Genomic DNA, 15,305 nt, shown 5'->3' with positions numbered 1-15,305 from the left:
AGAGTGTCGTCCATAGGACGGGCTACATCATCTCCCCGTTGGGAAAGAGTCTTCATCGACTCTAGTTCTTCCTTATATCCATAAAATATTTTAGATATTTTAAAAAAACTAGGTACAAACCAAAATTAGTGAACCTACGCACTAAAACACGTCTTGATACAATCTAACAAAACGAAAAGCTCCTTACATTAGCGCTCTTGGAACAGAGTTCACTGAGAAACAAAAGTTTAGCAAAACAAAAAAAGGAAGGTCGTGGCAAAGTTTCAGCCGGTCCAGAAAAACACAAAAGTTGTGGTACTTGACACGAAATCTCCAAACAGAGGAATCTCCCAGAAACCGTCCGTTTCTTTGGCCACATCAAACCGCTAAACTCATTGAGAAAAGAAACATTTCGCAGAGGAGGAGTGCCACGAGGCGCTCGCTCCCTCTTCCCTGCCTGCCTGCCTCATTCGGCGGCTCCTCCTCCAAAACGCGAGCGCCAAATCCCCACCGCGCCGCCAAACCGGTGGCCGGCTGCCGCTTCCCGGCGCGCCGCCGCGCGCCTGCGCCGACCCACGGCAAGTCCCGCCTCCCCGCGCAGCTCCCCGGCAAGCCCCGCCTCTCCTCCGGCCGTTCGGTATCGGCGGACTCCCTGCAGGTGAGGCTCCGGAGTGGTTGCCCTCGGTGTTTTACGACGCGGTTCGATGCGGGATCGACTGCTCCAGCTGATCTTGCCGGGTTCTTGATGGGTTCTTGGGTTCTGTTCGCGCCAAGATGGGTTCCCAGGTGGCGGCGGGCGGTGGGATGTGTCATGCGCGGTCCCTGACGGGCTAGGGTTTGGGGGCTGCCCATCCGGTTTTCGCATCCTAGGGTGCGGGGTAAGGACGAGTGCGAAATGGGGTTTTCGCCAGGAGCCCTAGGTGGGGAGGGCTTTCTCCCCTGAATTGGTGATTTCTTGGTGTGTGTGACAGGTGTTGATTTGTTCAGGGAGGTTCTTTGTTCTTGGATTCTGTAGATCAGGGCAGCGTTTTCATGCCGTGTGTTGAAAGAGTGGTTGTCAGAAAATACACTGCCCTCCCCGCCGTATTCTCGTCTTTGTAATTTCTGCTTGCGGTTGGATCGGTGCAAATGGCTAGTGCATTGTTCTGCATTTGGGGTTTTCCTGGTTCTTGAGACTGTTAGTTGAGCTTGGCGTATGAGCGCCTTGCGTTCAGAGTCGAACTTGTCCTTGATAAGTGATACTGCAACAAAATCTTAAGTGCATTTTGTTGTTGATGTAAACGGCAGAATTTCTTGCTTGTTGGATTTTAGGGGCTGCGGGTCCTGTTATACATGTGCGACTGCATCGATGGAACTTTAGCTGATTACTGAACTTTTCTAGTGAAGATTAGCTTGTACAGATTGTGCTTTGAATCTTTATATAACAGATTAACACAAAGACTTTGCGCAGTTAGTGGATGCAGTTGAAGTGTTATTCTTTTTCCATTTGCTGTTCTATGACTTGCATAATAAAACGCAAAAAGTTATCAGTGTACACATGAATTGTTGGGCAATTGGGCCAATATATCTATTAACAGTAATCTCCACTAACTGCTCACTTGCTCGTGCTTCATTTAGGCAGTATGATTTTAGTAGCTTAGAGTTTCTCCTCAAGGAGAATGCAGATGCAGTAACTTTGTGAAATTTTGCAGGTGCGGGACGAATTGTGCCTTTTGTAGAGGTTGTATTATAAGGACCTAATGCCTCTCTTCAAGAGGACGCCTTTCTTCTTACTAGACCCGCCAAAGGACTTGGATCCTAAGGAGAAGGTGTTTGAAGTTCGATTTACAAAGGAGATATTTCGAGATTACCAGTATCCTCTTACATATATTGCAGTTAATTGTTTGTACCTGATCTGAAGAATAATTTCGTATAAAATCTGAGAATTTGTAGACTTTTGTGCCTGCAATATATATTATGCTGCAGAAAAATGCATGTATCCTTGACTATTGATTAGGGAATACCTGAATAGGTTGAACCTTTACCGTAGAAGAGTTTGGACTTGTAAGGTGTCTGGAAAATCTAATTTAACCTATGAGGAAGCTTTGGTCTCAGAGCAGCGTGCTGCAGAGAAGGCTCAACAGCTGCCAAGGGAGCTAATCTCTCCTGTTCTCCAGATGGTTCAATACAGTAGGGGCCAAGCTTTTCCTGACTATTACATTATTGATTGATACTATTCTTATGATTATAAAGTTTCAGGCCTGTGATATTTCTTAGAGTATTTCTTTAGGATGCACTTTGTTGGCTGTGGCCAAAACTGCATTTTGTTGTGTTCTTCTCAGACTAAGTTACATTGAGCTAATGTTGTTAATTCAACGTTTATTATTTGTGTTTGTGAAACCATTGCATGTTTAGAATTTTATACTGATAAGGAATTTATTTCAGGTTTGAGATTTTCCTTATATCCATTGACAAGCCCTGCTCTCTGGCATGTGTTTTCTGTTGGATTGTTCACGGATCTTTCTGGATAAAATTGATTACATGTTGTCCTTCAATGATGCATCACATGTGATTTTCTCATTTTCTGTGTCCAGTGCACTGTAATAAATTTTCAATTCAGAACTTGCAATCTATCCATGCTACCAATGACCCGTCTCATATAGATTTACTGCCATTTAGTTAGATCTGTCATGTGTACATACTGTTAGTAATTTGGTGTGGGGCATTGTTTCATGATGCTCCAAACTATTCACTTGTGTTTTTGATGTTGATATGCTCTTGGTATTTTATTCTGTGAAAGAATGCAAAGTATTTGCTTTTGAGAACATTTTTGTTATATCTTTTAATAGACTGTAATTTTCTGCTATATTCGCTTCAGGTACTCTTAGCTTAACTGACCTTGTCAATAAGATTTATGGCCGTCTGCAAGAGGATCTGTTTGAAGGATTAGAATTACATGCCAAAAAAGATGGTTCGGATGCTGCTTGCAAGATTCTGAAGGTTATAGGCTCTGGTAACACCACAAGCTATGAGGTGGGCTGGACTGATAAAGAGAATGCAGTTATCAGCACTTCAGTCCTCAGAGCTGATGATCTAATTCGCAAGAAAGCACCTTCTGGTCGTAATATGCTGAAGCTTTTTATCAGGGAATCAACTTCGCAAAACTCTCCATGGATTGTACATACGAGTCTTGCAAAGAAATATGGCATACCCACTGAGCCTCCAGAAGGCATGATGGTAACAATCTTTCCTTGTTTCCTTTATTATCTTTCTTATTATTATGATCCTAAGACATCATGGCTTACAGAATGGTGAAGGATTGCCCAAAACGAGGAAAAGACTAGAGAATGGGACCCTGGAAGATGCCAGGAAAAGGTTGAAACAAGGTATTGAGCAGATATTCATGCCATCACTTCATATGTTAACATGGTTTTGAATGTACTACACTTTTGCCAAGCTTCTTATTGTCACTTTCCATATGACTTTCAGATGAGGAACAACTAGTGCCAGTTAAATACCCAATTGATGATCTTTTAGTAAAGCCTGCAGCAGATGACCCTGTTTTATCAAAGAGATGCCCAACATCTACAGATTTCAAAGTGCCTTTATATTCTGTGGGAGATCTCCTGATGGTCTGGGATTTCTGCATGTCTTTTGGGAGGCTATTATGCTTGTCACCATTTTCCCTCTCAGATCTGGAGAATGCAATTTGCCACAAAGAAAGTAATGTTCTTATTGTGGAAATACATACCGCACTTTTCCATTTTCTCATTAAAGATGAAGGTGACTATTTTACAATTCTCCAGAACAAGAAGAGAAAATCGAAGGTGATTTCTTCTTCTTATTATTATTATTCAAAATTTAAGTGTCAGCAAAGTGGTACCATATTCTGTTCCACACATGTTCACATGAATGTATTGTATGTAGGTATCTTTACTTACCTGGAAGGAGTATCTATGTGATTTCATGGAAATGACAAGTAAAGACGATTTCTCCCCTAGCCTATCAACAGTGCGAAGGGGTCACTATGGTCTTGTTGACACTGGCGTCAAACTTCAAATTCTGCGGGAACTGGTAGATGAAGCCATTGCAACTACTGCTTTTAAAGAGAGATTAGAAGAACGGATTAATCAGCAACAAGCAGTTGTAGCAGAAAAAAGAGAGGCTGCAAGAAAGAATAAAGAAGAGCAGAAGCTGAACATGGAAGGCGCAACAGAAAAGGAAATGAATCATACAGATTCTGTACCAGATGGCAACGAGAGTGTTAATGGTCAGCTTGTGGCAAAAGAAGGGAAGGAGAAGGAAAATGCTCCTAGCAAAAATGAAGATGGTAAATTGTATCTGGTGGGAACCTATATCTGTATACCTCTTAAAGTTTTAATCCATGTGAACTTTTTTGCGGACCTGTTACATGCATGTCTCTGTTGAGTCTGTTCATGACAGTGCTTCTCTTTGCTTATTTCTTTGTAGAGGAGGCATCTTGCAAAAGAAATGCTGGACCAATCAGTTAGGACTAGTCCTCTGGGAAAAGACAGGTTATATAACAGGTATTGGTTTTTTAGACGCGAAGGAAGAATTTTTGTCGAAAGTGCAGATTCCAAAGAATGGGGGTACTATAGCACCAAGGAAGAGGTGATTGTTTTGCAATTGTATCAATCTCTTTGCTTTACTTTTCTAGCTATAACCATTTTTATGTTAAATTTGGAACAGCTTGCTGCGCTCGTTGGGTCTTTAAACATTAAAGGCATAAGGGAGAGAGCACTCAAACAACAACTTGAAAAGTTCTACGAGAAGATAAGGTATGCAACTGAAGTATATCCTCAAATTTATTTCGTACTGTTGGACTTTGTTTTGTAGTGTTGTGAATTCCATTCTTGTAAGAGAAGCGAGAGATAGTCGACAGTAGGAAGTGCGAATCATCACATTTTATATCCGCAGCCTTATAACTTGAATTTATTTATATTTCTTTTCTGGTATATTTTATAATATTGTCCTATTTTGACCTTGCTTTAATAAACATTGCACATCATACCAGTAGATTGGCAGGCTTAGATTGGTCTGTTAGACCAGTGTGAGTGATGGTGGTTTTGTTGTTTGGAGCAATTATATTTTTTTGTGATGATATATATGGTCCTATTGTTGAAACTGTTATTTTAAGCAACCAATTTTCTATTGCGTTTTGAACCAGAAACTCAATTCGGCACATGGGAGCATATACTCCTGCCAGTGGAAAAACATTTTGAAATGTCAAAAATATTCGAACAAAAAATTTCGTGATTACGTATCGACATTCTACGTGCGTACAGCAAGTTTTGCGAAAAACCGACATTTTTTGTGACTTGTGAAAAAGACAAAAAAAGTCACATGCATAGCTTTTTTTACACCAAAATTTGTCTTTTTTACACACGACAGTAAAAATGTTGATTTTCCGTGGAACCACTTTGTAAACGTGTAGAACTTTGAGATGTACCTATTGAATTTTATATCTGAACTTTTCAACATTTTAAAAGTGTATTTAAAATAAAATTTAAAAACCGGGAGGGGTCCTGGGTGCCAAAACACCATTCCCGTTTTGAACCTGGAAGAAACTTGGCACCACAGTTTACTATATTGCTGAGAACTGATCAGACCACGTGGACCTGTTTTTGTTGGAAGAACTGGTTCAGGGCCAAAATGACGCCCTTTGGTCCCGAACTTTGGTAGGATAGATGTCTTATTAGTTAGAGAGGATCTGGAGTTACCAATGTCAAACGTTGGAAATCCCAAAAAGAAAAAGGCCAGTGTGCTTCTGACCATGAAATGTTTTTTCTTCTTCATGGAAAAACTGTTTTATAGGCCACACAACTCGCAGTGAAGAGTTATTTACTTCACTTGTACATTTTTGTGTCTTCAATTGAATAAGTATGTTCATGTCGAGTTTTTATATATGAATGTATGGACATGTTTCTTTGTTATCAAACATGAAATAAATTTTGGCTAAGTTCTATATGACTTGATCGGTATATGGCAACGCTCTTAGGTTCTAATATTAATTGTGTATAGTCAAGTCCGGTAAAATCTTTGCACTTATTGATCAACTAATTTGTTTTCTTTTGTTGTCTGATAGTAATGCTCTGGAGAAGAGATTGAAGGAGGTCACACAGAAGATGTTACTAGAAGAGGCTGTGTTGCGACGTTCCTCTCGTGTACACGCTCAACCAAAGGACGGCTCTTCTGTGTCATTCCTCGATTATGTCAACGCATGGAAACCTGTTTCAAAGAGAAACAGGTGGAAAGAAAATCGAGCTGTTTAGTTGATAGATAGGCTACCTCCTGTGTGGTAGGGGTTAATTTTGGGGTTCCTGACAGGAGGAGTCTGTCAAGAAGACTCTCTTGCGCCCAAATTTTGGACACAAAGGCAGTGGAACTCAAGCTGCCAGTAAATTGACCCCGTCTTAGCAAGAGTTGCAGTTGGTAGATTTGAGGCTTTAAAGCTGGTACTGAAATGGGTATTCGGTAGGTAGGAACCTGTTCATAGGCAACAAATGCAGTATTTATTTCATGGATTCGATCTCAATGTCCTTTTACAACTGCAGTACTTATTTCATCTGTTATCCATCACAAAAAAGTTGTTCCTGCGAGTGTCAAAAAGAAATCGCTGTTTGTGCTTTACGAGGGTCAGCTTTTGTTCAATGTGTAATGTGCCGAGAGCTATGGTGATGGCCAATCTGTATTGCCAGACTGGTACTCCTAAACAAACCTGGATGAATGAATCCTACACCGGAGAGTACTGGTGTGCTCGCTTGAAGACGGGAAGAGGCCGAGCAGCGTTGGCCAGGTCGTGGTGCAGGCCCTGCAGTTTCTGTAATTCAGATTTTAACTCGCACTGCTCAGACAAACGAATAGAAAAGACAAGAAATTGGAGAAAAAAAAGAGAAAGGAGAGAAAAGACGAGAAGAAATCTAAGCATTGCCACCACCACCATCACAAAAGCTGAAGAAGGGAGTGATCAAAGATATGTACGCAATGGTTTTATTATAAAAATTGCTGCTAATTGCAGTGTTATTTATTCACTTGATATCTGTGTTGGAAAACCCAGCCAGTGTGAAAACCCAGCCAGTGTGCACAAATGGATATTGGTTATTGTACGTGGTGTTGCTTGGGCGTTCTTTCTTTGCCTATAGCTTGATTTATACGAAAACAGAAATAATCATTTTTGCCTCTGTCATGATCGATGTTCAGTTTTGGAGTGAGGAACACAGATGTTTCTGTGTGGTTCGTTTCTGAGAACTGTTGGGTACTGTGCCCCAGAGGAGACATTTGAGAGTCGTCGCTTAGGTGCCTAAACTCGTACAGCCTGTGCAAATTCTGATTCAGGCTGTCCTTTGGACGGATTGCTTATTTCTGATTTGTGCAATCACATCTGCTTATTTCTGATTTAGTAACCAATATTTATGATCTATCTCTGCCATCTGAATTTTTTTTCTACTCTCTTTCTAGTTTTCCCGGACATAGGATTGCAACGGATAAAGCAGATTTAACACCAGTTGATTCAGTTCTACGCCCATACTGTAAATAGAAAATTCAGCCATGTCTCAAAACAATTTGCTACTCTGAAATTAATTTTGTTTTAGCATGCAGTGCCATACCCTTTCATGGCAATAACAAAGTGCATTATATGTCCTGAAAATACATGTAGTTATCCTTGTTGCTTACATCAGTAGAGTCCTCCAAGCAACCTGATACTTGGAGAGTTCTCCAATATTTCTTCAGAGTTGCAATCGATGCAGCAGATTGTTTGGATGCCAAAAACTAGTTCAACACCCATGAATAGAAGGGGAAAAAGGACATAACATTATTGTTCTTATGCAATGGTACAAAATTTACAGGATTATCATACAGAACAGAAAAAAAAATCATCATCTAGAGCCTGTGACTTCTGTTGATGGCCGTCGTTCAGTTCAACACTAATCGAGATTTATGGACTCTGTACATTATAATACCCAAAATGTATCAATGGGCAGGATGTTCCAAACGAAAACTATCTGCAATAAAGAATGAGCTCATCAGATCAACTGATGAAAAGCATAATAAGCAATAGGCGAAAATAATTACTATAGCAACCATACCCTTTTTTACACATAAACAAGAAGGTATTGATCAGGCAAGCATAACGAAATCAATTGACAAGACAGAAAGGGAATTAGGCTCGAAGGTCAAAACACATATGGAACAAAGCTCGGCACAACAAAAATCTTTATCATAAGCCTACAAGCTAATGATCTTCAGGAATAGGCTATTCCAGCTACTGCCACTGAGAGTCTGAAGATCTAATATAGTATCAGGGAAGTGTTTATTCGGGAGTTCAGGTTGATCAGGGATGATTACAGCAATGCCATTTATTTTCAGGACAAAACAGACCTACAGTCAGGCCTGTTGCTCCCTTGGTCTGACACCCTTTACAATGGAAACAAAAATACTTGAAACACAGTCAATAGTTTTGAAAAGTTCTCTTACCTACTTTAGCCATGGAAGCAGACTTGGAATGTAGACAATACTTTTGAAACGTCCTAACATTCTTTACCCATGAAACAATCTATAACCTCTGAAAGTTCTTTCGGAAACTAACAAGTCATGGCTAATGGAAACCAAATTTCAGAATCCATCAACAAGTAGCCCGTGGTTAAGGATCTAGAGCAGATAGGCTATCAGCAAAAGGTATTCGCAGTCGCTTGACATCACAAATTGCGCAGGAGAAAAGGACATAGCATGGCACCACAATATTCTCAGGTGAAGCATTAGGTTTTATGCTATGCAGGCTTTCCATTAGAAAAGAAACCAGAGTTGAAGAATGGGAGCAGATCACCTGCATGAAAGAATCAGTTGAGAAGTCAAATGAGATTCAGCCCACAATGAAGGGGCCAATCTCCCCACCCCGCATGGCGCGGGCTATCTCGTTGGCGACTACCAGGCACGTCGACACCCACCCGGCGAGGACCGCCCACACCATGTCCACTATGTGCGCCGCGAGCCCCCACGGCATGGCCATCCTGGTTTCCCTGTCCTCCTTTCCCCTTTAGCCTACGCTCTGCTGCTGTTGCGATTGAAGGAGGCAATTCCACAAACACCTAGCCTGCAGGTTGCAGGGACCAAAATCTGATCATAAAAACATCAGTGAGCCGAGAGAATCTCATGGTGGCGAGCAAAGATTGGGTCTTCCCGGTGCGCAAAAATCGCTTCAATTTCATCAGGGTGATAATGGAAACAAATCAACTAGGGAAGAGGAAAAGAAGAAGAATAATTAGCGCTTTACCTTTTGATGCCTGACCTGGAAGGGTATTGAGCATGCGAGAACCGGAGCAACCTCCAACCAGCAGCGCCGAAGCTTCAACCATGGCAAGGAATTAGGATCATGTGGGGGCATCAATCATATTTCAACAAGGGTAACTAGATTAAATAGAGATGAGGAGTCATTTCGCTACCTCCTTTCTTCTTCTACCTTTCTTGTCCTTTGCGTCTCGCACTTGCCAACCAAAGCTGAAATCTTTGAACAGAGGCAGGAAGCACTTGCCAACAAGTAGAATGTTTTTTCTCTTAGAAAATGGAAGAGAAGGCACACGTCTGGAGTTGATGGAGAAGCACAACTGTGCCACCAGACGTAGGGCACCCTGCTGGCATTCAGCAGCTCCACCACCAGCAGTTCCTTGATTAGCAGGCAACTAACTAAGCAGCGGTTTTCTTCTTGCTTTTTCCCATCTTCCATTCCACATCATCTGTCGCTGTCGAATCCAACCAAGTAGGCTGTTCAAGAAGCACACCTACCACACATGAACAAACTGGAGATGGTCACCTGGGACCCTCGCCACCGGACGGATAAAAAGGGGAAAGCTTTATCCAATCATTTTTCAGCTGGATTAGTACAAGATTAGTGAGGCAGGAGGATTTGGATTTGGACAAGTGCGTCACCAAGTGATTAGGAGACACGGATTTCGATCCATAATTTCGCGTACAAGCGAGGTGTATCTCTTGACAGTGACATGTAGCGCTGTAACAAGACCACAGATGGAGTCAGCTGCAGAAGAGGGGCAAGTTCTAGAAAATTCTCGACTCCTTAGTTTATCCCATGTGCAATCTTCGTTGTCAGATTTCGGTCGAGATTTGATGACGCGAGCTGTTTGGTTGTCAAGACGGATAGCACTATTCTTTTGGGCAACCATGTGCATTATTATACAGTAGTAGTTTGATTGGCTAGTCCCTAATTCATTGAAAACAACGCATCAGATGTACTACTACTACTAGAAAGTATCCCAATTTGTAAACAGATTAACTAACTAACTAAAGTAATTTATTCATCTATTTTTGTATCGTAGATGCGCCATATTATGCCACGTTATTGCTATCTGTAATTGTAGATAGGAATTCGTAGGCAAGCAGAGCAACAATTCACAATGTGCTGCCAGTGTCATCAACCAGAGGAAACATGAACCTTTTCTACGTAGCAGTGACGATAAACCATAGCAGCGTTGCACAATTGCCTTTCCCGTACATGTATGGTATAGTCATGCCGAAGAAATATACGAACAAAAAACATGGTTAACTTTTCCAACATTCATTAGAAAACTCTTTAACAAATGCGTGTGAAACACTCTGAACAATACAAACAAAGTTCCAACCTAGATTAGCAGATGTCCAAAGTAGGATAAAACCAGCCAGCAATTTGTCAGGCCAAACAGCTAATGGCCAGCTCTCGAACATGTGTTCATTGCCAAAAAACTTTGCACCACCTCACATAGTTCGTCTTGTGCAAAAAAAAACCTAGTAATGGCAGGCTACTCTCGTCGACAGTACTGGATTTACCCTAAATAGTGACTAGGAAGTTTTGGCGCGGCGTCACGCCGCGCCCGTGAAGAGGTATCAATTGCTGTAAGAGGTCTGTAGCATCATCGTTTAATTAAGCAAGAATTATGAGCTGAGATAGAGTGTTCCCTTTGTTGGTGTTGCAACGCAATAATGGTCGAGAGCACAGCTGTGTTGTCTGTGAACTGTTGTGGTCGCTTGATCTGACAGCGTTGTGCCTACCTTTGGTAGTTTGATGTAACGAATAGTCTGCCAGCTTAACTATTTTACAACAAAAACCGAGAGGCATATATGCTTCTTGCAATGGACAATGGTTTGGTTAGCTACTGTTCTATATTGCAAAAAGAAAGAACCAGTACATTTTATACAGAAAGTGAGGCTTAGTTTTCTGTCAATCAACCCTTCTATCAGAAGAGCTAAGAAATCCTATGCTTGAACTTTTGAGAATATGACCACATTTGCATGTACATCTTGTGCAGCCTAAACTCGTTGCACTTTGCATAAAACATGCAAAGAGTAGGAGGCCTCATGGAGTCATGGAACCAAAATGTCGTTAGATGTCCGCTGAGCTGATCAAAACAACAGAACACTTGGAAGTCTATATTGAAGATCGGAAGGTCCCAGTTGAGATGTAGGTTGCTTTTCTTGAAGCTGCCAACGAAATTATGAAGTTCACGTGTGATCCTTTGAGTTACCTTTACATGTATATAGTATATATCCATCACTATCGAGAATAAAAAATCAGCCGAAGTAATGTGCAATCTTTATCTCTTTGAATATTCAGCAAGATCACTATAAGGATACGAATATCTGCCAAATTCTGGAGACTGAAATACCTGCACTTAAGAAACATCCACACTTAAGAAACAACGAACATGTAGGAGCTATCCAATTCCCTCATCTGACACTAAAACTCTTAACCTGCAACAACACCAACATGTGTTCATCAAACCCGCTTAGTTCACCGGCACTACAGAAGAATCACACTATAAATCATGATCTTGATAATGAAGAGGAAATATTTCCAGTGGTGGTTGCATAAGTGACTGACTAATAAGTGATTGCACTGCTAAGTAAGAGACAGAGAAGCAGACAAACCGAGCATTACACTCTCAAAAACTGGAGTAGGTCATCTTCTAAAGGGACTTAATACTTGAAAAAAATTACACTACCCGTTGATCAGAATCAAGTCATCTAGTTCAGTTATAGGTCAGAAAGAACAAAACAAAATTGGGAAAAAGAAAAGGCAAGATATTTCCGGTGGTGATTGCATAAGTGACTGACTACTTAGTGACTGCACTGCTAACTGCTAAGTAAGACAGAGAAGCAGACAAACCGAGCATTACACTCTCCAAAACAGGAGCAGGCCATCTTCTAAAGATATTTAATAGTTGAAAAAAAATTACACTACCCACTGATCAGAATCAAGTACTCTAGTTCAGTTATAGGTCAGAAAGAACAAAACAAAGTTGGGAATAATGGAAGTTTGCTTGGTTTCCTAGAGAATTTTTTGTGCAACCACCGCTGGCCTAAAGGAGAGTGGCTCTTTCTAATCTGCAATCTAATTGACAACATGCATTTTCTGCAAAAATAAGAACACCAAGTCAGGCTACTGGATGAAACTACTTGATCAACTACAGAACTACCAACCAAAGTCTTGGAATAAGCTTTAATATTGAAGATTTGATAGTCTCACTGGTGATAGACCAAATGATGAACACTGAAATGAGTGGAGATGCCATCCTACCTGGTGATGTGGCCGATTTATGATCAGACATTCAGAAAGAAGTTTGAACCCAACTCAAACATTTCATGACAGATCTATGTTCATATGTAAAAAGACATTAGCGCAACAAATGTTAGGCTTTTGACATGGTATTGAAGTAGGCTGATCGCAAATATAACCCAGACGGGTGAACAAAATTTTCATTAATCCCTGTTAAGTTGGCTATTAAGGGGAATAATGACCTGCTACATATGAATATTTCTTGTTCTTTGATTGGAGACCGCAAAAATGTTTGAGGACAACATGGTTTGAAATTGCCAATGAAAACACAAACTTGATGTGTGTGATTCTGTGGGGTACCTTTATGTATACTGTTTTAATGGCATGCTGAGGTGTGCGTTTAATGGAGCAGTTGTACAACATCGAAGAGTATCTGATCTGGATATAAGTCTTCAAACGTCGAGGCAGAGCACGCAAACCAGAAGGAGAGGTGACCAGATGACGACTGGAAGAATACCAACCGGCCACATCATCAATCATCAATATGAGTAGCCTACAAACATAAATAAATCTCTGTAAACTGAAATCAAGTTGTAAACACAGAGATCATAGAAGGTCCAAATAACTGATGGATACTCAAAGAAACAAATGAGCACTTCAATTGGAAGCACCCATGTACCAGAAAAGGAAGAAGAGTGTGATATCTCTCCACACTTCAGAATAGATTCATCTGTGCCCGGTAAATAGATTGGTGGACTGCAAACCTCAATGAAAACAATGGCAACAGAAACCTGCTGTAAAGAAAGAGGCCAGGTTGATCACTCAACGGGCCTACAATAGATATATTCAGTATTGTTGCCTCTAAAATTCTTGTTCATCTCTCAAGCTCCAAAATAATGAATTCTTCATGTAAAAGGACTACATAGATGGTGAAAAATAATCTGCTAATCAGAAAAAGTCAATTACAAAATCTGCAAGGGACACTACCAGGGATCTGTAATGAAGAAGTACAAACAGTCCAACTGAATCGACATAAATACCTCTCACTATACTAAAAAGAAAAACAACAGTACAGGTCTACATGAACGTACTCTTCATTGTTAACAAATTGGAAGAAAATGCAAAGATGTTTCTGAAACCATTCGGAACATTATAACTGTATGATGACATCCATGTATTTTTCTCAAACTGGCCAGATTTTCCCTTTTTTCCACCATTTTACTTAACCACAATATCCCTGCAGATTGAAAGAGATGGATAGATCTATGTGGAAACCTGAAACCCCCAAATTTATCATAGGTACGATCTAAGAACCCATGGCTCACCTTAAAATCAATCCCCAAACAATCTACAGGGCTCATTTAAACCGCCAATCCAGAAATAGGCACTAAACCTCGAATACACAGCCAAGCTCAAGAATAGGAACGAACCAGGGAAGGGGAAAAAGGCTCAGCCGTGGGCACTGACCTGCTTTCTCCCTCCTCGCCAAAGCCAGCTGCTGCTTGCCGAGTCTATGATTCACGCAGCGTCAGAGCTCATGCCACCGCCAATCCAGAGCGTGACCCACTTGAACCTGCCGATGCACCTCCTCCTCTGCGGTACATCATATGTTTCAGACACGCAAACTATACCCTATATTGTGCTGAAGAAGAAGATGAACAGAACCACAGTAAGCGAAAACAGTAAAGAAGCCAGAGGGAGAAGATGAACGGGACAAAGAGGAGCATAAGGGGCGGGTACCTGGGGGCCGAGGACGCGTAGTGCATGGTTGCCCACGCCACCGTGGAGGGCAACCGCAGATTTCTCTGTACCTAAGGCGAGAAGGACCAAACCTTCCGGTTGTCGAGCAGGACCGGCGGCGGACATCGACCGCATCAGGTCCGGCGGCGGCCTGGCCATGGAAGGTGCACGGAGGTGGGGCGCACCAGTAGGTGACTCCCAAGGGCGGCCATGGAGATAGGGAATAAGGAGGAGGAGGACCGGCCAGGGCGTAGAGATCGACGGCCACGGCAGTGGATTGCGTTGCGGAATTGGACCTGGAAGTTGAGAGAATGGGGAAAGAGACTCGTCTGTAGCCTTCTTTTCTTTTCTTTTTTTCGAGGGGCGTACCAAAATTTTATAGAAGATAGCAAAGTTTTACATATACAAGAGGCCAAGATCATATTGCGGACAATATGTCTTGGCAAACTCCACCCCAACCCATATAGCCTACTCTCGCGGCATCAAGGATCTCCCTCCTACTCTCGCCCTTTTCCAGAGTTCAAACTCCTCCGTGATTCTCTTAAGCAGCTCGTACGTGTTGCATTGCTCCGCCCTATTACCAAAAACCCTCGAATTGCGCTGCTTCCATATCCTCCAAGCTGTAAGGATGACCATGGTATCGAAACTTTTTCTGTCTTTCCTCCGGACCAACCTCCTTGCCTCCTCCCACCAAGGCTCCAGCTTACTCTCTATAGATGGCTCCGTGATGTTTAGGCCCGCAGCTGTGAGGCAGCCGAACCAAGTTTGGCGGGCATATGGACACTGCATGATCACATGATCGACCGTGTCGTCCGCCTGAAGACAGAGTAAGCAGGGGTCGACGTGATCCTGTAACCCATGGCGAAGCCTCCGATCTGAAGTCCACAAGCGATACCGAAGGGCGAGCCATGCAAAAATCTTGCATTTGAGAGGGGCAAAAGATGCCCAGATCGCCTCATGCATGTTGAAGCCTATGGAGCCTTGGCAAAGTAACCTGTAGGTATCCTTGGAGTTATACTCCCCTGACGCTGAGCCAATCCAAGAG

The 15,305-nt window shown here is 41.9% G+C and overlaps 2 protein-coding genes and 1 long non-coding RNA gene across 12 annotated transcripts; 1 reads left to right on the top strand and 2 right to left on the bottom strand.

Moving 5' to 3' along the window:
* Positions 1-385: 385 nt before the first annotated feature.
* LOC127334930 (uncharacterized) lies at positions 386-6,573 on the top strand. Its single transcript, XM_051361491.1, has 10 exons — positions 386-637; positions 1,671-1,831; positions 1,976-2,148; positions 2,837-3,195; positions 3,266-3,344; positions 3,448-3,785; positions 3,886-4,302; positions 4,429-4,590; positions 4,669-4,757; positions 6,065-6,573. Exons 2-10 carry the CDS (start codon positions 1,719-1,721, stop codon positions 6,249-6,251), a joined length of 1,917 nt encoding a protein of 638 aa, XP_051217451.1. The 5' UTR covers positions 386-637; positions 1,671-1,718; the 3' UTR covers positions 6,252-6,573.
* A 1,195-nt stretch (positions 6,574-7,768) lies between these two features.
* Positions 7,769-9,999, bottom strand: LOC127334927 (uncharacterized). Of its 3 annotated transcripts, none has more exons than XM_051361489.2 (4): positions 9,420-9,932; positions 9,251-9,322; positions 8,804-9,093; positions 7,769-7,982 (listed from the first exon to the last, which is right to left on the bottom strand). In XM_051361489.2, the coding sequence occupies exon 3, from the start codon at positions 8,984-8,986 to the stop codon at positions 8,840-8,842; it is 147 nt and encodes a 48-aa protein (XP_051217449.1). In that variant the 5' UTR covers positions 8,987-9,093; positions 9,251-9,322; positions 9,420-9,932; the 3' UTR covers positions 7,769-7,982; positions 8,804-8,839. The 3 variants fall into 3 exon arrangements, with proteins under 3 accessions (XP_051217449.1, XP_051217448.1, XP_051217444.1); XM_051361488.2 differs by having other exon boundaries at positions 8,804-9,070; positions 9,420-9,929; XM_051361484.2 differs by lacking the exon at positions 7,769-7,982 and having other exon boundaries at positions 8,984-9,070; positions 9,420-9,999.
* A 1,109-nt stretch (positions 10,000-11,108) lies between these two features.
* LOC127334928 (uncharacterized) lies at positions 11,109-14,600 on the bottom strand. Of its 8 annotated transcripts, none has more exons than XR_007872536.1 (4): positions 14,261-14,600; positions 13,951-14,162; positions 11,631-13,351; positions 11,109-11,518 (listed from the first exon to the last, which is right to left on the bottom strand). It is a non-coding gene; the product is annotated as an uncharacterized lncRNA (long non-coding RNA). The 8 variants fall into 8 exon arrangements; XR_007872534.1 differs by having other exon boundaries at positions 13,988-14,162; XR_007872535.1 differs by having other exon boundaries at positions 11,631-13,073; positions 13,988-14,162.
* Between the last annotated feature and the right edge of the window lie 705 nt (positions 14,601-15,305).

The sequence above is a fragment of the Lolium perenne genome, chromosome 2, assembly GCF_019359855.2.
Source record: "Lolium perenne isolate Kyuss_39 chromosome 2, Kyuss_2.0, whole genome shotgun sequence".
NCBI classification, from domain to species: Eukaryota; Viridiplantae; Streptophyta; class Magnoliopsida; order Poales; family Poaceae; genus Lolium; species Lolium perenne.
This window is presented reverse-complemented; position numbering and strand designations above follow the sequence as displayed.

Excerpts from the sequence above, each read along its gene's own strand:
- LOC127334930 (XM_051361491.1), top strand. The coding sequence starts at position 1,719 with ATGCCTCTCTTCAAGAGGACGCCTTTCTTCTTACTAGACCCGCCAAAG. Across the intron at positions 1,832-1,975 it reads GAGATATTTCGAGATTACCA|GGAATACCTGAATAGGTTGA; the intron begins GTATCCTCTTAC and ends ACTATTGATTAG. Across the intron at positions 4,303-4,428 it reads AAGATGGTAAATTGTATCTG|AGGAGGCATCTTGCAAAAGA; the intron begins GTGGGAACCTAT and ends ATTTCTTTGTAG.
- LOC127334927 (XM_051361484.2), bottom strand. The coding sequence starts at position 9,700 with ATGGAAGATGGGAAAAAGCAAGAAGAAAACCGCTGCTTAGTTAGTTGC. Across the intron at positions 9,323-9,419 it reads AAGGTAGAAGAAGAAAGGAG|CTTCGGCGCTGCTGGTTGGA; the intron begins GTAGCGAAATGA and ends CCATGGTTGAAG. Across the intron at positions 9,071-9,250 it reads TCCAGGTCAGGCATCAAAAG|GCTAGGTGTTTGTGGAATTG; the intron begins GTAAAGCGCTAA and ends TGCAACCTGCAG.